The 25,741-nt window shown below is 42.3% G+C and overlaps 1 protein-coding gene across 6 annotated transcripts in view; it reads right to left on the bottom strand.

Annotated features, from left to right (window-relative positions):
• Positions 1 to 25,741, bottom strand: part of ASPH (aspartate beta-hydroxylase) — a 201,467-nt gene that overhangs the window by 2,315 nt on the left and 173,411 nt on the right. For all 6 annotated transcript variants that reach the window (XM_053661029.1, XM_053661030.1, XM_053661031.1 and 3 more), the window contains 3 exons: positions 17,953 to 18,088; positions 12,939 to 13,030; positions 12,169 to 12,302 (listed from right to left, as the gene is read on the bottom strand). In XM_053661029.1, the coding sequence (XP_053517004.1) occupies positions 12,169 to 12,302; positions 12,939 to 13,030; positions 17,953 to 18,088 (362 nt within the window). The remainder of the gene's footprint in view (positions 1 to 12,168; positions 12,303 to 12,938; positions 13,031 to 17,952; positions 18,089 to 25,741) is intronic.

Genomic DNA, 25,741 nt, shown 5'->3' with positions numbered 1-25,741 from the left:
TGTCTATGTGCAGGAAGGCACTGTCAGGACAATCTCTGCGATACGACCAGACAACTGAAATGCCAAGCCAGGACTTATTCTTTTTTGGTGATTAAGTAGAAATTTCAGGAATCCTACCATGAACAGCAATGTTCATCTCTCAGCACTGAAGGTGTACAAAGAGTAGGAGACTGTTGATAAGAACGCACTTACTCTGTTACAAACCTAGATGAGCCTTGTTTAGTGGGGCAAGCATTCAAACGCATGCCCCATGCACCCACGCCCAGGCCAGCTTCCTGGTCAACGACACCGTGGAATCCTTCCTGGTGGTTCAGAGACAAGTTCAGACCTACACACAGCGACTGGCTGTCCAGCTTTTCTGTGCCCAGTAGGATACCTGGCAGGGTGTCTGTACATCTCCAAACGATTCTCCTTTGGAGCTATTCCATTTTTAAAGCATTTTCTTTTTAAAAATATTTTATTTATTTATTTTTAGAGAGAGGGGAAGGGAAGAAGAAAGAGTGGGAGAGAAACATCAATGTCTGGTTGCCTCTCATATGTCCCCTACTGGGGACCTGGCCTGCAACCCAGGTATGTGCCCTGACTGGGAATTGAACTGGCAACCCTTTGCTTCACAGGCCTGTGCTCAATCCACTGAGCTACACCAGCCAGGGCACCATTCCATTTGTTAAAGTTCCATTTTATTAAAAAGTTCCACTTTATGGAAAGGCAGATAGTAAATATTTCTAATGACATCTATGAAGTGACTGGGTTATCCATGGAGTATTTTCCATCAAAACATCCTTTTAGGGCCAAGAGTACTACTTCCTAAAATATCTGTACAGGGGTAACATGTAAATATACTGTAGTCTGAGTAAAGCAGTGAGGAGAAGACTATTCAGGGAGCAATTGCACAATGCCTTTCAAAGGCAGTGAGAGTTTATTAACCACGCAATGGTCTCTTCTTTTTGCCAATTGCCAATATATTGCATACTGTGTTATGTTTTTAAAGTAAAACATTTCTACTAGAAAATTTTCTTGAGATATTAAAATTCCACTCGAGAAGTTACAATTTTATATTCTGGATTAGCAAATAGTTAAAATTATAGAAGGGAAAATGCTAGCTTGATTACAAGTTATTACAGTCTCATAAGGAATTTTCCCTTAGGAAAATGATTTGTGTCTTTTCATGTTCATTATTAGGTGATTAATCAACATTAAATTAAGTAATATTACATACTATGGGGTATCTCAACCTTGGCACTATTGACATTTGGGACCAGATCTTTGTTCTGGGGGGCCATCGATGAGCATCTCTGGTCCCCACCCACTAGGTGCTAATAGTACTCTCTCACCAACTGTGACAATCAAAATGCCTCAGTCATTGTCAAAAGTCCTAGGGGAACAGGGTGGGGTGGGCGTGGTGGGAGGCAAATTCATCCCAGACATATTAAAGAATCTGACAGTAAAAATTCCAAATTTAAACTAATAAAGTAACAAACACTCACAAGTTAAAAGTTCGTTGAATTTGGGAACCGAATCTCTACTCCTGCCAACGCCACCCTCACCTCCAACACACACACACACACACAGACACACACACACTTCGCCTAATGTCTTGCATTCAATAAATGCAGGCTGCTTGGCTCTTTGACACAATTCCTCTGCAGGTTCAAAGAGTTTTTATTGGAGTTCCACTTAACTGTAGTGAAAGACAGAAATACAGGTTTGGGCAAAAGTAGGTTTACAGTTGTTCATATGGAATAAAATACGATAACTAATAAATAATAATATAAGAGTAAACCATGTTTCACATTATTCGCAATTGTGAACCTAATTTTGCCCATTCCTATATACAGACTCAGGAGAAATATAGAGACTCAGATAAATGACAGACTATCTATTCATTACCATGCAAAACCAATCTTGAAAAAAAAGGCAAAGCTAAAAAAAGAGAAAAAAATGACAAGAAAAAGAGAAGTGAAATGATCCACAGCTTAAACAGTTTGACGGTCATTTCCTAGGTTTAATCAGTGGGACAGAGCATTATTACTGGCTCTCACTGACAAGCAATTAGAAGATGAAGCAGGGGAAGCTTATTCACAGGGAAAACAGGACACTGATGTTCGTGGCACCGTTATGCACAGTGAGAGGTGGAGCAACCCAAGTGTGCAGTGCTGGATGTGTGGATGGACAAAGTGAGATAAACTTGTGTGCTTACAGTGGGATACTACCCGGCCTTAAGCGAGATGTCTGGCACAGGCTACAGTGGAGGGAACTTTAAGGATATTATGTCAAGTGCAATGAACCAGTCGCTAAAGGACAAACATTATGTGATTCCACATATATGACATCCCGACAGGAGTCAGCTCATATAGACAGAAAGCGGAATGATGTTGAGCTCTTGTTCAGAGAGTACAGAGCTTCAGTTTTTCAAGACGAAAAGAGTTATGTTGATGGATGGTGGTGATGATAGCACTGAGTGAGTACACTTAATGCCACAAAACTGTACATTACACACAGTTAAGATGATAAATTTTATGTCATGGGTGTTTTACTACAATTATGTAAGAAAAAAATGGAAAGGCAAAGGTCAGTGTGTGGTAGGAGAGAAAGGGGAGTGAAGCCCCCACAGGATAGAAAGTCACAGATTTTGAAGAAAAGCAGACTTGCACCTGTTGGTCCTCCCATTACCTACTGTGTGCCCCACGATGTGTTACTTGGCATATTTGAGCCTTTCTGTCTTCAGCTGCATAGTTCATGTGAGGGTTAGCACATGGTGAGTACATAGTATATATTCAATTAATGGTAGCAATGATAAAACATAGGAAGAAAGAAAATATTGAAAAATAGGGAAAAGACAAAAGATAGAGATGATAATGCTAGGCAGTGGTATAATGCTGCCAAATATTATCTTGGTTATTTTTATGAATTAGCCTTCCTTTGAGAAAACTGAACTCTTCCAAGGGGGTGAGATATTAAAAACATTGAGGACAATCTCCGAAATATACTTTGTGATTTATACAAAGTGATTCTCAGTATTTTTTTGTTTTTTGGATGGCAGAGAATCTGAAACCTACTTAAAATACTAGAAGTACCAGTAATTCAAATAACAAAACAGAAAATTCTCAGTTGTACAAAAAAACCATTTTTCATTAGATTCTGATGGGTCCAAGAAAGTCAAAGATTTAGGAATGCTTTATGGGAGAAAAATCTTAAAAACTGCATTCATTAACTTAAATTCCTTATAAATTTGGAAAAAGTTTTGCGGCTGGAACATACTGGGTTCATTTATGAAACACCAGTACCCATAAAGGGGAAACTTAAGTTACCACTGGTTTGTTGCTTTTCAGATACTTTCAGTCAAATATGGACTAGTGTAAATCATTGCTTAAACAATTTTTTAAAACAAGGAATCTGGGAGGTATCTGAAGGGTTGGATTCCTTCAGGGCCATAAACCGGGAGGGGAAGTATGTCTTCGCAGACACACTTTCATTTTCTTATTTGCCCTTCCATTTTCTTCCATACATTTTCCTCAAAACAGCAAAGATACTCAATTACTTCATATAGATTTGCTTAAATGTAGATTTAAGCATCTGAACACTTTAAAAAACTGTGTCTTTCAATCATCCACCAGAGCTAGATGACTAGACTGTAATCCTATTTAACCAAAGAGGGGACAAGGAAGGATAATAGAACCTCGGCCAAGTGTTGTGCAGACTGAAACGCGTTGGGGTTCATGAGAGAGGCATCAGCTGCCGAGAAAGAGACAGAATGGAAGGATGTCAAAGGACCCTGGTTCTCCTCTGAGTAAAAAACGAGGACTCTCATTGCAATGCAAAGAAATAGTTGTGAGGCCAGTTGCTTTGTGAGCAAAGCCCCACCAAATATGATTAAATTACACTCAGATGATGACATGGGAAGAGCCCCCTGGAGAAAAGATGTTCAGAGTGGCCTTTGAAAGGAGTCTTCCTGAAGGTGTGGGAAACCCTTTCTTGGAGGGGTCAGCACAACGGGGTCGGAGGTGAGGTGCTGCACATCCTCCACGGCCTTCTAGAATTTCTTATCCTTACGAGAAGAACACCTCTTCCTGCTTTGCAAAAAGATATGAGAATAGACGGCCACAATACAAAGCAATATAAAATAACACCTCAATTTCTCAAAGTATTATAATTAGAGTTTGTGATAATGATATAATGGCGGCAGCACATACATAGTAAGTGTCATTCTGTCATAGAATTATCATCAATATTAATAATGCTAAGGAGTGATACTAGGTGTTTATAGAGCCTTTCATCTAAAAACTTTACAGAGCTTATCATCTCAGTGATCCCTGCTAAAAGGTCCTCAGGTACGCAAATGACATGATTCTAATTTTCCAGGAGAGAGATGTCTGCCAGGATATTATGATCTGTGAAAGAAGCAGAAAGTCACTAGAATTGTTTCCTTATAGCTCGAGCCTTTAGCTCGAGATCACAGTGCTAGGGAACAGTAGTGCCTATAGATGCTATGATGAGGTGGCCTGTGTGGTATTTAAACAGGCTGAGTGGAATAGAAAAACGGGTCAAAGAGTTCAGCAATAAGGATACCTAACACAGCTCTCATTAATTCTGAGCCATTGAAATTCCTCAGTCTGACTTCAGTGGAAATTCTGGCGCATAGTAGAATTGAAGTGTGGGGCTGCATTATCATTATTACTTCCTCCTCTCCTGCTCCTTGCTCCTTGTAACACACACACACACACACACACACACACACACACACACACACACACACACACTCTTCCTATTTATCTACCTACCTACTCACCTACCTATCTCTCTGGAGAAAGCACTTTTCTGGAAGCTAGGAATCCTGTGTTTTTGTTCTGACTGCTGCTAACTAGCCATGTGACTGTGAGAAAGTACTTCATCCAGGGGCCCAAGTTTCCCCATTTGTGCAGTGACAGAGATGGACAAGAGGACCTCTGAGGCTGCTTTTAGCAACAAAGTTCTCCTAATTCTCTGAGCCAAGCTGTTGGTTAAAATTTCAGTTTTCATATTACATTTCACAGGACATATTTAATAAGTTTTCCTCAGAGAAATGGGTATAGTAGTTGCTATCTTGTTTAATGTCAAGATAATTAATTTCAATAAAAGGTGGCTAACTTCGCAAAGACTGTCTTTGACCAGGCTGTGTACATATGCACCCCCAGGGTATCTCCCATTCCAGCCAGGCTGCCATGGCACCTGCTTCCTCTCCAACTGGGCCTGGGATCCAGCGTCACCCTGCATTCCAACCCCCTGCTGCCTCTCTGTAGCTTTCGCCTTCCTCCTCTCGTTCCTGAGTCACCCAGAAGCAGAGGGCTTTGTAACAGAGCTATGAAAGCCAGAAAAGGAGGAAGATGGAAGGGAAGGAGAGAAAGCCTCACGAGGCCACAGAGATGATGCACGGCTCCCTTCCTTCTCCCCCTGTTCCAGGGTGGGGAATGGTGAGAAAAAAGAGAAATGGAGGATTGCTTTCAGCTGTGCTACTGCACTTCCCTTCCCCCAGCTTCCCACCCAGCTGCAGGCCAATCAAATCACAGTCCCCATCTGTACCGGGCCCTTCACCAGACTGGGCCCTGCCCACGCTCAGCTTCCTAACTCCTTAAAGCCCCACCCTCAGCCCCATCAGAGTGCCCTCCCCAGGTTACAGGAACTGCCTTCAGTGTTGTAGGAGGCACAGGTCTCACTCTAATGTAAGGGACAAAAGTGCCTTGTCTGCTGCAATCAGACAAGAGAACAACACAGACCCAAACACACTGAATGCATGTGTTCCACAGGACTTTATAAACACAGTTTAATACCAGAACCACACAGAGACACACTCTTGTTCTTCTCATTTTACAGATGAGGAAACAGAGTCTTAGAGGGGTTATGCAACTTGACTAAACTTGCCCTCAGTTAGAAGGAAAGCCAGGATTTAAACCCAGGTCATGTGACTTCTGTGCTCTTAATTTCCTTTTATGAAGATACAAAATGTTGAAATCTGAAGGAAAAACTCAGGATGCATTCTCCCCATAGAAACAGTATTATAAATAGTCACGGTTTCCAGAGCCCTGTTAATAAAGATCGTGCATTAAAAGCTTTCGGGGGCTGGCTCAGGGACCTCCACATCACTTAATGTTGCCATCGGAAAATGGATTCCACCTTCCCAGCCTCTCAGCAATCAGTTCAATGAACGAACACTGGACACAATGCATTGTGCATGTGGGAACCGCCACTCCCTGGGGTGTAGATATGTAAACATACCATGTTTACATACCATGTGGCCTGTAAATGGCCATAAACATACCATGCTAACCAGAACAGGGGGTAAAACTTGGTGGATGTTTTTAATTCACCGAGTTCTTCAAAGGAAAGAGAAAAAGGACAAATGTTAACCTTCACTAACAAAACTTCCAGAAACACAGCCAGCTAAAAATGCCATTTTTTGTCCTCTAATATCAGATGAGCAAATTTGAACGGTGGACTTATAGATGGAAGATGGATATATTTTGTGACACAAATTATGAATTCAGGTAAACTAGAAAACAAATGAAAGGGGCTAAACTATTTGGTGCTAAATGATTTGGTTATTTCACAGCATCTATAATGTGATTATCTCCTCAGATACTTTATGGAAACAAAACAAGTATCTATGAATGATTCATGGTAGGTTTAAAAAATTAAGTCTCTCTTCTATTGTTCATATTCTAGCATGCCTGCTACACAGACTTTCTAATTGAAAAAATGAAAGATTAATAAAAAAGATGTTATGAAATACTTGACATATATGGGAAGAGGCCATTATCTCTACAGCAATACAGAGAGGAATTAAGTGACTTATCGCCAATTCATTTCTTCAGCCTGTGGCCGACCCTAATGACAACACATGCTTTCCTGGTGACATATTGGTCTGTCTAACATTCCAGGCTGGCAATTTGCAGGCAATAATGCAAAGTCTCCAGGAGAACGCCACAGGCACTCTTTTTCCCCTGGCCCCAGTTGTAGAAGGCCCCGGAGGCCCTCCTGGAAACTTGGAAGAACGAATTCCTTTCTGGGATCATCCAAAGCTCATGGGACTTGGCTGATCTATGAAAGCAACAATTCCCACTTGGCTTGTTTATCTGCTGGCTCAAGTTCATTCAGGTCTGGGTCAAGTTGCTAATAATCCCATCTTAAAGACCACAAAGCCTGGACTGTCTGGAATGACACAAATGGCTTAAAACTGGGGGCTCCCAGCTGCTTTCTCTCCTTGACACCCTGGTTGTCTGGAAATGAAAGCTGGCCCCGTTCACAGTGATCATCTTACAGCTAAAGCATGATCTAATTTTGTAAACAATAACAACAACAACAAAAAATACAAAAAGCCCCAGATTCTCTGTACCGCACAGGCGGCAAACACAAGGCCCTTGGGCTGAATCTGGCCCTCCACCTTGTTTTATCCCGCCCAGCACCTTGTTTCTACCAGGTGGCAGCACTGAGCTCTCGCTTAACTGTTAAGGAGCAGTTACACTTATACAGTCCTGAAATCACATTCGGCCCTTTGAAGGCAACTGCGAGGCTAATGTGTCCCATGGTGAACGTGAGTTTGACACCTGTGCTGTATAGTGAGGTTATGAGGTTGAAGGTTGGAGAGGACTTTCAAGCCAGACTGCCTGAGACCAAACCTCGGTTCCGATATTAGAGTGGGTTAAATGATGGACCCCCCCCCCACCAAAAAGACAGGGGTGCCCACATGGAACCTGTGAATGTGAACTTCTTTGGAAAAAGGTCTTTCCAGTTGAAATTAAGTTAAAGATCTTAACTTATCTTAAGATCTTTAAGATCTTAATTAGTTAAGTATTGAGATCAGTATTTACCTTTATGATTGTGCTTCTCTGTGTTTTACAAATTATGTACAAGGAACATACATCAGTTTTGTAACCAAAAAGCATCTGTGAGTTTTAAATGATCATTTTGTTTATAGCCGTAAAAGGCTGCATACCTGTGAGTTCCTCTTTAGGTAAAAAGATGGTGCTAGGTTTTGCAGTGATGGTATAATTAAATGTGTTCACTAGCAGGAATCACAGTGCTGAAGAAATAGCAGTGTGATTATTAGTACCTGAGAACTACCGTGCACAAATTGCTACAGGTAACCTACCTACTTTTGCAAGTTGAGAAGCTCTGACAAATTGTTTCCTGTCGCCCAGCACAGGGAAGCCCGATTCCTTGATGTATGTGCTTCTCCTTCCACACCGATACAATAACAACTGGGACTTCCAGATTTCATACCATAGTCTGAAACAAATTCACACACTGTCTACTCTTCAGCTATCCAGCTATTTTCACTATGGGCACTCCACAGTACTCTAGTTTAATTAATACATTTCTTTCATGAAGAACACTATTTTTGTCATCAAGTACTTAGCCTGACCCAACCACACTTGAATTAAGGATTATTAAGGATGAGAATCTAACACAACATAAAGTAAGGACAACATGAGGGAAGTGGGGGGTAAAACTGAAGAAGGTGGGTTTGGCTGCCTGAGGTGGAGAAAACCAAACCTGAGACACAGGTGCTGGTGCAAAAGGAAAAAAGGTTTATTCAAGTGCTGACCTGGTAAATGGTGGACTCCCATCCCAAAGAGCCTCTCCCTTCCCTGCTGAAACCCGAGGTTCTTATAGGGATAGAAAGAGGACAGCTTTCTTTCTCTATCCAATCATCCTGCTGCCTTTTGGCTGCTGGGGGCCTCTCCATTCATCTCTCTAGCCATTGGCATGCTAGATAATGGGGGGAGACTCCCTGGATAGTGGGGGAGGCTCCCTGGTGCTCCCTGCCTACCCGAACAGAGGAGGGTGTTGAGCAGCAATCACGAGTGGGCCAAAAGGCACCGATGCCCACCAGCTCTGCAAGGACAGGAAAACAGGAAGCATTTTATCCTCCGGAAAGTTGCCTCCCTGGCCCAACATAGGTAGGTGGGTGGCAAATACTTTTAATAATCATTGTGCTAAATACAAAATCTGTGAATTACTGTTATCAGCAGGTATTTACTGTCACCTGAAGTAGGCTGCGCTTTACCATAGCGGAAACTGAGGGACTGCCAAGCTAATATTCTCATTCACAATCACCCTACAAATGAGTTGCAAGACGGCTTAAAATCCTTCCCTACCTCTGGCAGGTGAGGGGAGGGGCTGCCAGCTGTTTCCTTTGTCAAGCAGGGTCACCATGTGGTTGCTGTGATGCTGGCAAGGTCTCCCAGCATCGCTTCTGCATTTTGAACCTTCTCTGAATTCTCGTCGGGACTTCCCACTCCGTTCTCCTGTTCCCCTGCTAGAACACCACGCCCTTTCTTCAGCTCGGGCTTCTCTCCACCTCAGGTCTCTTGTGACCAAGGATCAGTTCCACACATTTCCTTGTCCCTGACTGTTCCTACGAAGATTTTTATCTAGTATTTTCCCCCCAAGTACTTGTAGACATTACAGACAGATTTTAAGATAAATAAATACAGGGGAGAAGGAAGGGAAGAACAGGTAGAGACAGAGCAAACAGCTTTACAGCGCTGTGGTGGTACTGAGGCATGAGACCTGGTGCCCTTTCCCAAGTTCACTGCCCACGGCTCATATCTGATCTCCAAGGAGTTGGCCTTGTCAGTCTGTGCCTTCCCCAGCACCCCCCCACTTCCTCTGTACATTCCCTGGGTCCCCTGCCACGTTCCTAACTCCTCTTCCCTTAGGCAGAGAGACTGTGCAGACCCAAACTGAGTTCCCAAAGGCCTGACAAGATCTGTTCCACCTGGGAAGAAACCTCCCCTGTCCAGCCATCTGTCATTCCTCCTCTTTGTCCTACCAACTCTGCCCTCTGCTGCCCCATCTCCTTCTTCGTTCTCCCTTCTTTTTCAGTCTTCTAAACGTAAATGTGTTCATGAATTCTCAAGCTTCCTCGAGACCTTCCTGCTAAGTCTGTGTCTCTCAAAACTTTATGTCTAGACTTGACTTCACTCCTGAGCTCTAGGCCTCCACATCCAGCCCACTGCTGTATATTTCTACTGTTTTCCGGTAGCAATTTAAATAAAATATACACAAACACTTAACTCACTATTCATTCTCCTGACCTTGGCTTGTGCCTCCCAAGTTCTCGCTATTGACTAAAGTATCAACACCCTCCTACAGACCGAAATGGAAACTGCCAAGTCATCTTGGACCTGTGCACCCTTGTACCGCACACTCTTAAGGTTCGCTTTAGTCAGTCTTGATACGATCTTCTGCACCTGCTTTCTACCTTCTGTTTCTTTCCAGCATCCCAATTCTAGCTCTCCTCTGTGGGCCACTATGACAGTCCGTTAACTGTTCTTCCCACCCCTCGCCCCATATAATAGAGCTCACCCATGGCTTCCAGACTCACTTCCTAACTAAGGACCGATCCCATTCATTTGGTATCAGAGACCACTAGGATTTAGCTTCTAATCCATTCTTTCACTTTCCAACCTTTTTCTATATGTACTGTTAACAACTTAAACAAGGAGCCCATTAGACTGAGGGGGCTCCGGCATGTTGGGAGCCTACAGGAGCAGACCAAAACCTAAACCCAAGTCAGGGCACTCGAATCTGAGAAAGTGCCATTTAAGAACAACCAGTCAGGAACAGCCAAGCAGGCTTTCCCAGATGAGGCAACTGCAGTGCTTCAACCAGTCAAATACTCTCTTCCCCTTGTTTCAGTGTCTTCCCTATAAAAACCTTTCTCCTAGGATCTGTTAGTGGCGTACTCCTGACCACCTCTGGTTTGATGCTGCCTGATTTGAATTGATGTTTGCTCAAATAAACCCTTGAAAATTTTAGTGTGCATCAGTTTACCTTCTAACAGCAACCTATACTCTTGACTGCTGAAGCCACTCAAAATTCCTCCTGTGAGGCCTGCAATTTTTGGCTTCTGTGCCTTTACTGATGCTATTCTTTCAGCCTGAAATGCCTCTTTCTCCAAGCTTTCAATATGCAAATCCTTCCTGTCTTTAAAAGTCAACACTTTGAAGATTCCCAACATGAGCAGCAAACGAGCAACCTGCCCACTGACCCATCTGTACCATTTTTATCTGTGCCTCTCTTATGACTCATGGCATTCAAGCTTGTGTTATGTCCCCATTAGACACACCTGGCAGGGAAAGGCCCTCCATCTGATTCCTCCCTGAGTCTCCCACAGCACCCTGTGCTGCTGTGCCCTGCCCGGGCAGGGAGGTATCTGCCAACAACTACCCCCCTACCTCTGCCTATCAGTCCTCTGCTAAGGACCATAAGAAATGCATAAGAAGACCAACAACTTACTTTCTGCTCTCCAGGAGCTGACAGCCCACTCATAAAGATGAGGCTAATATATACTAATTAATAAAAAGCAATGGAAGATAAAGAACAGAACTACTGAGAATATATACTATGCACACTCTAAGAAGTCAGAAGAGAGGTTTCTTTTTGTGAAACTAAATTGGATCTTAGGAATAGGTTTATTTTGGATGGGAGTTCCAGGTGAAGGGAGTACTAAGGTTAGGACAGGAAAAGGCATGGGGAGAAGTGGCCCTCACGCTCACATCCCTGCTCATGCTAGGATCTGGGTTAATGCCTTGCCGGCGTTATTTTATTTGATCCATACAATAATCCTGCAAAGCAGATAGTATCATTGCCAGTTTCATGAGCAAGATGGCTAAGGCTTGAGGGGATTAAGCAAGTAATGGACCAAGGTAATACAGAATCTAAACAAGGCAGCCAGCCAGCTTCTTCCACGGCACCGTGCTGACCCCTCTAGAACAGAACATCCATATCACCAGGGTGTTTTCTTCAGGAAGGGGGACTCTTTGGATTGTTGAGTAATTCAAGTGGTAATGCAATATGCACAATGCGGAGTATATGTGGGGCTCAATACAAGTCAGCTGACTCAAGTCTGTTCATTTAGAAAGAGAAGCAAGAAGGCTCATCAACCACGTGTGCGTGCTCTGGGGCGAAATCATGGCAGAAGGCAGCCCTGGAACTGGGGAGTATCTCCAGACCAACAGGAAGGACAAAAAAGTGACAAAGATGAAAGAGTTTGGATTAATAACACCCACTCAGTCTACATCAGATGCAAAGGAAGAGAAACTACCCAAATGAACATAGCTTTGTTGTAATGAACATCCCTTTCACAGGTGATGCATAAAGAGACAGCGGTGGAAGCAAACATACTTGGTCTCGTTGGCACACCGGATCTTGCAGCCTTCCTTGGGAATCACCAAGCCCAGGTGCATTCGGAGCCTGCAGTTCGTGGGCCCCGTGTGCGGCCACACGTGAGTTCCTGGATGCATGATGGAATATTTGATCTGTGCAAAAAATATAACAAGCAAAATATAACCAAAGAAACTGAAATAGAGAACAGGCTGACAGGGACCAGAGGGGAGAGGTGGCGAATTTCAGGGGAAAAGGGGAAGGGTTTACAGGAACAAGTATAAAGGACACATGGACAAAAACTGGGGGGGGGAAGTGGGTAGAAATAGGAGGGAGGTGGGGAGGGGTAGGTGGGTGGGCTGGGATGGGAGTGAAAGACAGAAAACTGTACCTGAACAACAATTAAAATAAAATTTTTAAAAAAGAGGAAAAATATAACACACCATTCTTCCATTTATCAAGGTGTGGGGGAATTGCTAAATTAAAGTGACAGTACCAAATTACTGTCACTTTGGATTAGAGCCTTTGTAAGACTCAAAATTAATACTCTCCTCTTACTCCTTTGTGAAGGAACTAAAAATAAGTACACCCATTTTCCACAAAGCTATACACACTGAACATTTTTCACCCTCAACTCTGACATCAACCACATTGAATTCTTTCATTAAAAGAGAGTAGAACGGAGGCATTCGTTGGGCCGAAGGAAATAAATACTTCTTTGTAACCATCAGCACTCCCTTATTGCTAGTAAGCAATTGTGTTCTTCCCGGCACGGAAAACACTCCAGGTACCTGTCCTCTTCTGCATCCTGTTGTCTCAGGGAATTTATCTAGTAAAGAACAGGTTTTAGGAGCTCCTTTACAGGCATTCTCATTTTTTCTCCCTAGAACAATAAATGAGAAGAGCATTGTTAAAAACAAATTACAGTAAAGCATTAACTCATCCTGTTTGACTAATGTGATCTACATTGTTACCCTCATTGTAGGACAGGGGACACCTGCATACACACAAGAGGACAATGTGTTTTGCTCCAATAGATAATGACTTGCAGAGGAAAGACTAGAATTCGTCACTCCCTGGTGCACTATTTGACTCAGGCTGTCTAAGGACAAGGCCTGGGTTGAATACTTATTTTCCCCACTGTGGCAGGCCGAATACTGGCTCTCTCCCAAGGATGTCCACACTGTCAGCTGAGGGACCCAGCATGTTATGCTGCACAGAAAGGGGAGATAAAGGTTGCAGGTGGCATTGAGAGTTCTAATCAGCAAACCCTGAAATAGAGAGATTATCCTATTAACTAAAGAGAGATCAACTAAAAGGCCCCTTAAACGTGGAAGAGAGAGGCAGAAGAGTCAGGATCCGAGTGATACAGAATGAGAAAGACTTGACTGGCTGTGGCTGACTCTGACGACAGGAAGGGACTACAAGCCAAGGAATGTGAGCAGACTCCAGAAGCTGAAGGCTCCAGAAAGAATGCGGCCCTGATGACATTTCGGTTCGAGCTCAGTGAGACCCACTGTAGACTGCTGACCTGCAGAATTCTAAGGATAGTAAATTCATGTTATGTTAAACTGCCAGATTTGTGGTAATTTGTTACAGCAGCCACAGTAAACGAATACACTTGCCACCCAAGAAAAGCAGCTTATATTTCTAACCTAAAAATGTATTTCCAGGACTATACCAAAGAGTGACTGCAACGATATTCTGAATTGGAGTTTAATGTATTTTTCATTGTAGAGATTGTCCTTTATGTGGGGATAAAGAATAGGATTTAAGTGAAGATGTGAGGAGGTCTTTGAGAGACGATGTTTTCTATGAGTCACTGTGTGAGAAACAGATTTTGGGACATGGTCTAGGCATCCTAGACTATGTAAATTTCTTCACCATCTACGAAAATTGCAATTCCTCGGGGAAAATGTGCCCAGGAATGCACGCAGTATCTCTTGGCCTCATGAAGGAGTAAAACATTAGAATTTTTAAAAGTTAGGAACATTTTAATTCCCTATTCAAGATTCCTACAAAGAAATGCTACGTCTAAAGCTGAGTTTAATTTCATTCATGTTAGTTGTGTCCTAGGTAATAATGTACTGAGAATGAGTTATAAGAAATGCAATGTAAAGGTATTCTTCTTAACCAAATGAACCTCAATGCTTTAGAAAACAGCTTCTATATCTATATTAGCTTTTTCTAAGTATTGGTTTTACTTCTTAATTGAGTAACTTGTTAGTTGCTCTTTTTAGTTATTCATGGAGTACACTAAATGAGCTGAATAAAAATGCCAGTTTGAATAAATAGAGTCCCTTATAAGTCATCATAAAGCATGTTCAAGCCCTGGCTTTCCTTGCCTTCCCACATGCAGGATCTGGGGACAGCCTGGCAGGACTCCCAAATTCTGGGTTCTGAGCTATGGAGGCAGTGCTTAAGTGAAGCCTGGTAGTTTATGGAGCAACCAGAGGTGGCTAGACTTCTGATGGGCACAACGGAGAGGGCTTAGCCCATGCTCCATGGAGAACAGGTGTGTCTTACCTGAATGAAAGGGTAATGAAAGGGTAACTTAATGAAAGTGTCTTTAGAACTGCCAGTAGGTCAGGACTGGATTAGACAGCACCTCCAGCCACATAACTCTTTTCTAGTCTGTAAACAGATTCTCTGTGGGGGGTGGGGAGGCCAGCTCTTTACCAGATGCTTGACATTTGTGGATTGCCATGGATTGTTTTAACTATTTACATGACAGCATGAGGGCAGAATGCAACATCAGCTCTGTAGTGCTCACCAGGCACCAGGAACCACCCCCCATGCTTAGAATGATTCATTCGATGTGCACACCGCCTGGTGAGAGAGGCACTATTAGGGGTTGCATTCTGCAGAAGAGGGACCACCACACAGTAAGTGGCAGAGCAGAAATTCCAGCCCAGCTGAACTGAGGGTCCATATTTTAACCATGGCCTAAGACTGCCTCTCCACTACTGTTATTATTACATAACATATGATTACTATATACTACAAATAGTATCACTGTCACTTATTGAATAAGTGTGTGTTGGACCTTTCACGAGAGCCATTGATCCTCACAACAAACCCATACCTCAGGCACTATTTTCATTGCCATCTTTCTAACGAGCAAGCTGAGGCTCAGAGACTCTGGAATGCGCCACCACCCAGCAAACCAAGGTGCCAGGAGCCCTCCAGCCCAGGACTGCTGGTCTACCAAGCCTATGCTTTAAAGCACAATTTAACATTTCATGGCATGATGAGTTAGAAGGCAGCTGTGTGCAGCAAAGTCCTCAGCTGAAGAGGAAACTGCCCGGCAGGTGAACACAGTGTGGCTTTGTTGTTGTTTTATTACTTCTCCCAAAATGGAAAGTAACTCTCATGTGATAAGTTTTGTTTCTTTGGGAAAACGGCCCTAGAAAGAGATCTAACTGCTCATGCTGGTCTGAAAGAATCAAACCCATTTTTTCATTTATACATGAATACACTTTATGAGAAATTCATGGAGTTGGGATTTTGTCCATGAAGAATTTTCCCAGTGAAAAACACATGCCTCTGATATATGTGCACACGTATACACACTTCTAATTATTTTAGATCAAAATGGAAACCAAGATAGAAAAGAAGTCTTTGCTTTTTTTGAAAGAACGTAAGTGGAAACAGCATACACTAGAGCTTATGGAATGCATCCAAACCATATCCAGATACTGGTCCGTAGTCCTAAGTGCTTTTGTTAATGAAAAAGAAAGAATGAAATAAATTTATTAAGGTGTTCCAATTGAAAAGTTTAAAAGAATAATAAACATTTTAAATAGGAACAGGAGGAACAAAAATATAAAATCAGGAATTAGATCAAGTAAGAGTTTTTGAGGTTTTTAATAACATAAGAGATCACTCTGTCAAACTTCAGAACAAAAATGTGCAAATTCCATTGAACTGGAAAAAGGACTTAACAATACCATGAAAGTAAAAACTATTGTATGAAACAACTCTTAACAATTCATGGAGTGCTAAGAAGGACCCTATTTTTAAAAAGTGATTGTTCATCACTGGTATCTATATCAATTTTGATGATCCTTTTATATCTATTGCCTCCTAGACTTACAAACTTACAGCTGTCTTACTACTAAGTCCATGTTTTGATTTGGGCTTTTCAGTGATTATTTCCAAAGTGATACATGCTAATTATAGAAAATGAGAAAGTAAAAAATAATTCATGGAAAATAGGTATAATCAAAATGTGAAAATCAGTAAAACAACCAATACTGCATGATTCCACTTACATGAAGTATCTATAGTGGTCAAATGCATTGGAACAGAAAGTGAAATTGTGTTTCCCAAGGGCTAAGGGGAGGGAGAATGAGGAGCTGTTAATGAGTATAGAGGTTCAGTTTTGCAAGATAAAATTTCAAAGATTGGTTGCACGACAGTACGACTATACTTAGCATGATCAAATATACACTTATAAGTGTGTAAGATTACGATGGTAAATTGTAGGTTATGTGCCACAATTAAAAATTGTTTTAAAATACACAAAAACTGAGTCAAAATGTTGCCTCCAACTGAAATGTCTCATTCTTTTCCTTCTTGCTTAATGTTTTTATAGGTCCTCTGCTTTGCCTGTTTCAACTTTATCAGGCACCCATTTTTAGCAGAGACTGGTTTCAGAAAGTACTGCCAGGATTCATGCTATTCTGAAGCATTGTTCTAGAAAGCCTGATAACTTCAATGAAGTACAAGAATGTTCAAGGAATTGAGGCATCAGATGAACTGGTCGATGTTTAAGGCCTATACAATTGACTCGCTTTAGTGATATGTGAGTGGATAAAACTATTCACATTTTGACCTTACTGCTCCATTTAAAGAAATCTTGTTGGCAAAAAGCTGCCAAAATCACCTGAAATCATGTGTTTTCTCTTCCGAGAGATGTTTCCTTAAAAATGTCACTGAAGTAGTTCTTTCTCTTACGTGGAAAGAATTCTGAAAGCATAACTGTGATAGATGATTGTGCTTATTTATCCTTTAATATAAACCAACTACTTATCCTCCTCTCAATTCACTTTGTGTGCTAAGGCTGTGCAGTGCATGCTGTTCAGTCCTCAAAGGGGATCTGCTTTTTTGTACAGCTATTGTTAACCCAGCCTAACTTGAATTTTCAAGAACAGAAGTAGAAAGAGATTTGAAGATAAAATTCAGTGCTGTTCATTTCAAGAGTTGATTGATATATTAATTCACTGAACACACACACATATTGGAGCCCTATGTGCCTTCATCACTCAGGGAATGTGAAGGTGAATATGAACTACCACCTAATCTTGAAGAGCTCAGGTCACAGCCGTTGTCTTGTCACTTGGGTGTCTTATCAGCTCTAAGGACTCTTACCCAGGATGCTATCTATCACTTTGTCTTGCAAGCTTATCTCTACTTCACAGGAGTAATGAGGCTCAGGGAAGCTGCTTTCTAAGGTGCTGGTGAGCACATGGCAGACTTTGCAGTTAGGCCAACACAGTAGAGTTACTCTTTGTAACTTATTTAACAGAAAAGATCAGGACAATCAAAATACTACTATGTATGTTTACGTAAATACATATGTGAGTATACACACCCATGCATGCACACATCTGTTTACTTGTATACACACAAATAAGTGTTCACATGTAGTTTTGAAAAACAATGAATGGCATTGGATACTAGTGTTTTCTGGGCAGTTTCCTATACATTGGGGAACCCTGGCTCTGGGAAGTGCCACCAGACTAGGGCCCACTTCCCATCAATGACTAGCTGTGGAGAACAACCTGGAAGTCAGGAGCTCACCTTGCTGCCACAGGGTGAACTGGCTCCAGTCTCCCTTCTCCCTCAGGTTTTCATCTTCAGGCAGGAAGAGGCCTTTGGTTTTATCCATCACGGCAACGCCTTCATCACGGATCAACTTCCAGTTTCTTTCTAAGGACTAGAGGGAAGATTCTGGTTTTACTGGGCTGGAAATATGCCAGACAGAACATCTTATAATGACTGCCAGCTCTTCGTTTGTCTGAGTTGTCAAGTAACGAAACTTGGCTCTCATCTAGTCTGCTGATTTCAACATCCTCAGAGACTTCTTGTCAAGGATCAGAAACAGACAAAAACCCAACCAAATGTTTCTTCCCACTAAATGCTTTTGCAGCATAAATTACTTCAATAATTCCTAGGAACCTCGGAGAATAACCCCCCTCAAAATTTGTTTTTGGTTTGCCTAAAGGTTTGTTGTTTTAAAGACCACACATTAACCAGGGTACCAATTTTGTTGAGCATACTGCATTATTAGTGCGCTACAGTAAGTGCCATGTGATGCCATAGCTTCCAGACTGAAAGACAAACCACGGACTTAATTTCACCTTTCAACACAAGTCTTCATGCTGATGCCATTCAACATGGTAAATATTAATTAAACTTTAAAGACATCAGAAAAGTGTCCACTGGAGCATTTGACAGAAAAGTGTCCACTGGAGCATTTTGCGGTTATAAAATTAAAAGCAAAAATGAACGGAAATGCCCAGAGAATCAGTGAGGTGCCAGGAAGATGGCGCAGGTAGAGGACTCTGTGGAAGACAGACAACCCGAGATTTGTATGAAAATGCAGTTTCAACTTCGGCCAAACTGAGGGAGTATTTCTTACATTGTGTGAAAACAGGCTTATTAAAATATTCTAAGGCAAGAGATAGATTTTAAGATTGGATATTGATGTTTGTTCTTATTTTCCCCTCATTTCTTTGAGTCTACTGGTTTATTTCTTTTTGAAATTTCAGCTTTATTGAGATATAGTTGACAGAAAACTGCAATATGTCTAAAGCGTATATTGTGGTGATTTGATACACATATACATCGTGAAAGGAATTCCCTCCATGTGATTAATACATCCATTGCTTCACATATTTACAAACTGTTTTTAGTAAATTTCAATGACTCAATACAGTGTTATCAATGACAGTCACCATGTTTTACATTAGATTTTCAGAATTAATTCATCTTATAGCTGAAGGTTTGTACCTCTAACATCCTCTCCCGGTCCGCCCAACCCCCAGTCCCTGGCAACCACTTTTCTACTCTGTGTCTATGAGCTTGACTTTAAAAAAAAAATATTCCACATATAAGGGATACCATTCAGTGTTTGTTTTTCTCTGGCTTACTTCACTTAGTGTAACGCCCTCTAGGCCCACTCATCTGTTCTTACGAACGGCAGTATTTTCTCCTTTCTCATAAATACGTCACATCATCCTAACTCGTTCGTCCACTGGTGAGCACTCAGGTTGTGCCCGAATCTCGGCTGTTGTGGATGCTGCTGCGGTGAACACGGGGTGCAGATGTAGCTCTTCGATGTCCTGTTTTCATCTCCTCTGCGCATGCGCCCAAAAGTGGGATTGCTGGGGCATCCGGCAGTTCTGTGTTGAATATTTTTGAGAAACCTCCATACTGTTTACCGTAGTGGTGGCACCAGACTTACTGATGTTCTACTTGTGTTTCCGTGAAACCCACCCACTGAGCTGTGTCGGATCTACAGTGGCTGCCATCATGCCCTTGCTTTATGCTGGTCTCCTGCCCCTAAGCAATCACAGAACCCCTTCATCCCAAAGAGGCAATTCGTAAACAGCAAGATTTAATTTCAGTAAAAAGGTACTCAGAAGCCCTCACTTTAGCAGGTCCTCAGAGTGACAGAATATGGTGGTTTTCTCAGGGGTGCCAGGATCCTGGAAAGGGAAAAAAGGTGCCCCCGATATTCACGTCTCCTATGAAACACACAGCCCAGCAGCACTTAACTTGCAGGCAGTGTAACTTGTTCAAGTTGCGAGGTAAATCTGTTAGGTTCTTGTTAAACTGTCACACAGATGGGTGGAGAATTACCTTTCTAACACATATAATTACTTTCCAAACGAGGTTACTGGCACCTCACAGGCGGGCTCTTCCGCCTCTCCCGCTCGGTATTTGAGAAGTTTCTTTCACTGCTTTTGAAAGTGAATTTTAGAGGCATCTTTGGAAGGAGCTGATCTTTTGTTACTAAAATAGGGCACAAAGCCCTCAAGGAAAGGTTAAAGTAATTGCATTACTAAATAAAATTTTAAAAATTTTACTTAAGAGCAAGCAGCTTTTACATGTGAAATGTCATTCCCGTCTCCTGTCCCCTCCTCTCCGGGCCTCCGAGGGAAGGATGGCTGCAGTACCTTCCCATGAGCGGTGGTGATTTTTAAAAAGCGTTTTCCATCTGTTATTACACACAGCACACGGGGGCCGATGACGGACTCAAAGGAGCGGATGGCAACAGAAGGTTCTCCCCTGTCCTCAACTTGAAACACCTTTGCTATAAGGTCACAAACCTGCCTAAAACTAACCAAGCACTGCACAGATTTCTAGATTATTTTCATTATAAGGTAGTCACTCATCCTGTTCTCTTTTAGGTTCAATACCCTGTCATAGACTTTCACGACTGGAAGGATCCATATCGTTAATCTAGTGGAAACTGCTTCACTTCAGGGATGACGGGATAACGCTCGGAGTGCGCCACGGGCCTAACACCTCGCAGTCACCTGGCCAGAAACTGCTCTGCAGCTTCTGGCCCCTCCCACCGATTGTTTCCAAGGCACCCACGGGAGGGGAGAGGGTGAGGCTGCGGTGCGCCCTGGGGCCCCTGCTCCCCTCAGGGGCGTGAGAGTGATTGATGGCTCCCACGGTGCAGCGCAGTGATTCGCTGGCACAGGTTAGGCTGAGGTCCTCGCACAGGTGGTCCTGGGAGAACACAGCGCTCTCCACTGGGCACTGCGCATGCCTGAGGGAGCTCACACTCACGACAGCTGGGGACAGCTGAGCTAACCAAAAAAGCACACCGATCAAACCCGATGAAATAATAAACAACACAGAGACACCGACAATCATGATCTCCTCCACGGTCAATGCAGACTTTTCTTCTACCAAAGTACTGACAGCACTTGGACAGCAATTTTGTACTGGTGCGCCAACGAGAACGTTTAAAAGATGCAATGCCTGGCTGTTTAGTCAGGGGCACTGACCTCTTCCCTCTTAGATTGTCAAATAAAAAAATGACAACAGCCAACACAATAGCTGTCCGGTGTGAATGAATCAAAACTACACCTTTTTTTGTTTTGTCAGATCGGCAAAAATGTATCTTTTCATGTGCTGCAGAATTTAGCAATTAGTTTACGTGTGCCCTGAGGTGAAAAAGGCTGAAAACCACCGCACTAGGGGATGATTTTCAACTCTGGAAAGACAGGCAGGTTTCTTTTATAGGCATTAGGGAGAAATCTGAGCTGGGACCTGGAAATGGTACTTTTAACACAAACCAAGAAACCACATTGTATAAAATTCACATAGTTATAGGGGATTAATTACATGCAGGGTGTGTGTGCATGAGAGCGAGCGAGAATAAGAGGTTATGAATTTTCCCTATTGTAATATTATTCACTTTTCTGAGGTGGCAAAGATTTCCATTATTTAGGAAATTCCAACAGGAACTTGAAGGCTCACACAGAGTCAGCCATGGTTATACTTTTAGGGTCTCACATGAAAGATTACTTCCTTGACTCTAAATTCATCCGTTTCGTGAAACTGCAAAGAGAAACCGATAGGTTTGTCATTTGAGTTGGTGGCCCAGAACACAATGCTCCTACATCACATTTCTTCTCGTGGCTACACAGACTTTAGAAAACAGAGCTTTGATTGTTTTTACAGGGCCACATGGCTTCATAAAGCCATCATCGGCACTGGCCCGTTGAGTTACACCTCTGCTGGATCTGGCACTCCGGTCCTCTACAGATGGATTTCCTAGTCTGATGCCTCATTAGTCCCATAATACGCTCCAATTCTTTCATCCAAACCGTCCCTCCAATTCAGGGATCCCTCTTTACTTTGCCAATATTCTGCTCATCCCCCTTGAATGGTGTGTGTTTCTTCACCATTAAATTAGATGAAAGGCAACTTTTAAAGCTTTCTCCTAAAACTAATTTTTGTTGAAAGTCTTCAGAGAAGCAAACTGAAGCCAAACTAATCCTTATTTAACTATTTTCGTCTGATTAAAAAATACACTTTTTTTCCCTAGTAGGTTTTCTGGTTCTCACCAGAAGTCCTTCCCCCTCACCACACACACGAAAAACATCTATTTTTAAGAAGTCCAATATGACTACAGGTCTTATAACGGAAGCAGCAGTCTCTTACTCAGCTCTTTCCCAACCCTGAGTTCAACCCCAGCTATTCCCTTTAGCAAGTTAGCAACAGTCTTCTTTTCTCTCATCCATCATGTGATACAAAGTCACACATCGCTCCTACATCTGGGTACATCCACATTCAGGTTTTACAATATGATGACAATGAGGTATCATTCCTACTCGAGTTGTAACATTGCACTTCATTTCACAGGCAGCACTTCTTTAAATTTAAGTCCTGCCCCCTTTTCTTTGGCTTAATTTTCCAATGCCCTTACCATTGTTTCATCCTTTCAGCACAGAAGGGGGGTTAGAACATCTTGGTACTGTTCTCCCCTGTGCCAAAAACATCACAGAAGCTATTACTTTTCTTTCTCTCCTTTTCTGTAGAAAGCCCTTCCGCAGCCATCTGCTTGCTTCATCTGAACAGTTTGCTGCCTGGGCTTGCTGGACAGCTGTCCTTGGCCTCTGCTGGGGTCGGGGCTCCCTAGCTATCAAATTCTAGTTGTTCCCGAGAAAGAATACACCACAGATAAGATTGAATTTCTAAACATTTCTGAAGCTATTCATATACTTGATTGAAGGCCTGGCCATGTACAGAATTCTAGGGAGGTAAATAAATTCTTTTTAGAATTTTGAGAGCATTGCTCCATTGAATTATAACTTTAGTGTTGCTGTTCGGAAATCTGATATGTCTGTCACCCTCCACCGCCCCCCGCCCTGTTTTGGTCTCTCTAGAGGTTTAATCCAAGTCAGTATGTGTAGTGGTTAGGGGTGTAGTAAAATGTGGAGCCAGACAGCCTGGACAGTTATCAACAACCACACCTCAAACAAAAGCAAACTAAGAGGACAGCTAGATCAGGAGCAGAACCATAGAAATGAAGATGACATGGAGGGTTAGCAATGGGGGAGTGGGAGGAGGAGAAGGAGGGAGAAGGTACAGAAAATAAGTAGCATAGATGGTAGGTAGAAAATAGATAGGGGGGAGGATAAGAATAGTATGGGAAATATGGAATCTAAAGAACTTGAGACACGTGTTCATGAACTAAAGGGGGGGAATGGCGAGGGACGGGTGTGCAGGGTGGAGGGAAATGAAGGGGGAAATAGAACAAATGTAATGGCATAATCATTAAAATAAAAAATATTAAAAAAAATAAAATCGGACTCTGTATCTTATTAGCTGTTCCTTAACCACTCACCCCCTTAGATACCTCACCTATAAACAGGGTAAGATGCTGCTACTTCCCTTAAGAGTCTCTGAGACTAAATGTGCTAAAAGTACGTGTGGTGTATGTAAGTATAGCTATGATGATAATGATGAATATTTTAAGATATTTTTATTTCTGGTTTCCTGAAGTTTTATGGCTTGGTGTAAATATTGGCAACTCAGCAGTCCCTTTAATATGAAAATTCACATTTTTCAATTATAGACCATCTAATATTATTTCCTATAATAATTTCCTGTCCGTCCCTCCTCCCACCCCATGTTCTTTCTAGAACTTTTTTTGTTTGTATGTTGGACATGTTAAACTGAGCCTATAATTTTCCTAAATTTTCTATTTTCCATCTTCATGGGGTTTTTTTCTGAGAGAGTTCCTTGACTTAGCTTCCAATACTGCTGTTCAATCTATTCAGTTTTTAGTTCTGAAAATCACTTTTTTAATTTCTGAGAGGACTGCCTGAATCTTTTTTTTTTTGGTATCATAGCCTATTCTTTTTTTCATGGATACACTTTCTTCTCTTACTGCTCTGGGCATCTTAGAGATATTATTTGCATTTTGCTCCCCTCATTTTCTGTTGCTCCTCAAATTACAGCCTTATTTTTGTTTTGTTCTTCACCTTTTCTCATGTCGAAGGGTCTGTCTAATGCTTGATGATCCTTGGTTGTTATCCTATAAGACTGAGACCTGATTGGACGCTCTGTGTGAAAGGAAGGACAGGGCCCAAGACCGACAGGCCTCAATGCTGGGTGAATCCTCAGGCCAGTGCTTTTACTGTGCACCCTAAACTGTCAGTATGGATGCACAGCCACACCCTAAACCATCAGTACAGCCACACCCTAAACCATCAGTACAGCCACACCCTAAACCGTCAGTACAGCCACACCCTAAACTGTCAGGGCAGTAAGTCAATTAACATTGTCCTTGGTTCTTGGAAATTGCACTTTAAAGGGAATGATGTATCAGGAAACTAACTTGACCCTAGGCTAATTGACAAAAAGAGTTAAGTTTCTGAAGCATATTTGTACTCACAGAAACATCAGCACATTTCTTAGTAAAGACCCCAAACACTTCTAATATTAAACGCTGAAGTGAACATGACCTACACATAAATTTAAGACAGACGAACAAAAACAAGTAAGATACGGTTTTCCATCCCGCTGATTCCAAGCCAGGATTGCAGTGGCTGGAGCTCGTCCTGGCAGCTAAGGGCGCAAAGTGGGACCCACCCTGGACAGGAGGCTCCTCTACCGCAGGGTCACTCACACGCTCCCTCACTCACCTGGGGACAATGGAGCCGAGCCCATCCATCCCGCACACACACCTTTGGGATGTGGGAGGAGACCGGAGGACCTGGAGAGGAGCCACACAGGCCTGGGGAGAACCTGCAAACCCCACACAGACAGCGGCTCTAGCTCGGAACCACTTTTTTTTCCTCATCAACATTAGAGCTGAACGAAACCGTGTTATTGGAGGACCTGCTGTATCACTAGGCATATTCTTTGAGGCCACACTGTTTCTTCAGTTGCTGTGGAAACAGGTGCCTTACACTCCTGCTCTTTAGAAGGCCCTCTGCACTTACTTTGGTTCCAGCTTTCTTTGATCTGATAAGTCAGATACTCCTCTTTATCCTTTTTCAAAAAACCATGTTGACATTGCTCATTTGTTATTGTCTGTATCCTTTTGTATTTTGTTTGTAGGTCTATACCATTTCTATTCTTTTTATTGTCATTTAAGTGAAGTTTCATGTGGAAGACATTAGATGAACATGTTCAGTTCTGCTTAATCCTTCACTCACATCTTCTGTACATCCCTAACAGCTGATTATTTTCAACCATTTACCTTCTTTTCTCTTATACTAGAAGGTCCTTGTAATATATGACTCAACCTTCTCGTAAAGTTTAGGAGGAAACAACATCTTCCTAGCCTGCAAACCCTTACTAGTCCTTCAAATATGTCTTCCAAAGTTTCATATGATGTGGACAGTAGAGAGAAAATGTATTCTCAGCATCTTTTTTATTTCACATTTTAAATCCAACTCTGCTAATCAATCCATATAGGAATTTATCACCCTAACTTTTCACCTCCTGGGCTGTCTACTTTGCTTGCACCACTTGGTGGATACACACCGGACTCCATGATGTGCCCAGATGGGGACAAAATCGATAATGATGCTTGAAGCATGACACACAATCA

This window comes from Artibeus jamaicensis, unplaced genomic scaffold (assembly GCF_021234435.1).
Source record: "Artibeus jamaicensis isolate MK-2021 breed Jamaican fruit bat unplaced genomic scaffold, CSHL_Jam_final scaffold_916, whole genome shotgun sequence".
NCBI lineage: Eukaryota > Metazoa > Chordata > Mammalia > Chiroptera > Phyllostomidae > Artibeus > Artibeus jamaicensis.
Note: the sequence above shows the minus strand (reverse complement) of the source record. Positions and strands in the feature narration are given on the sequence as shown.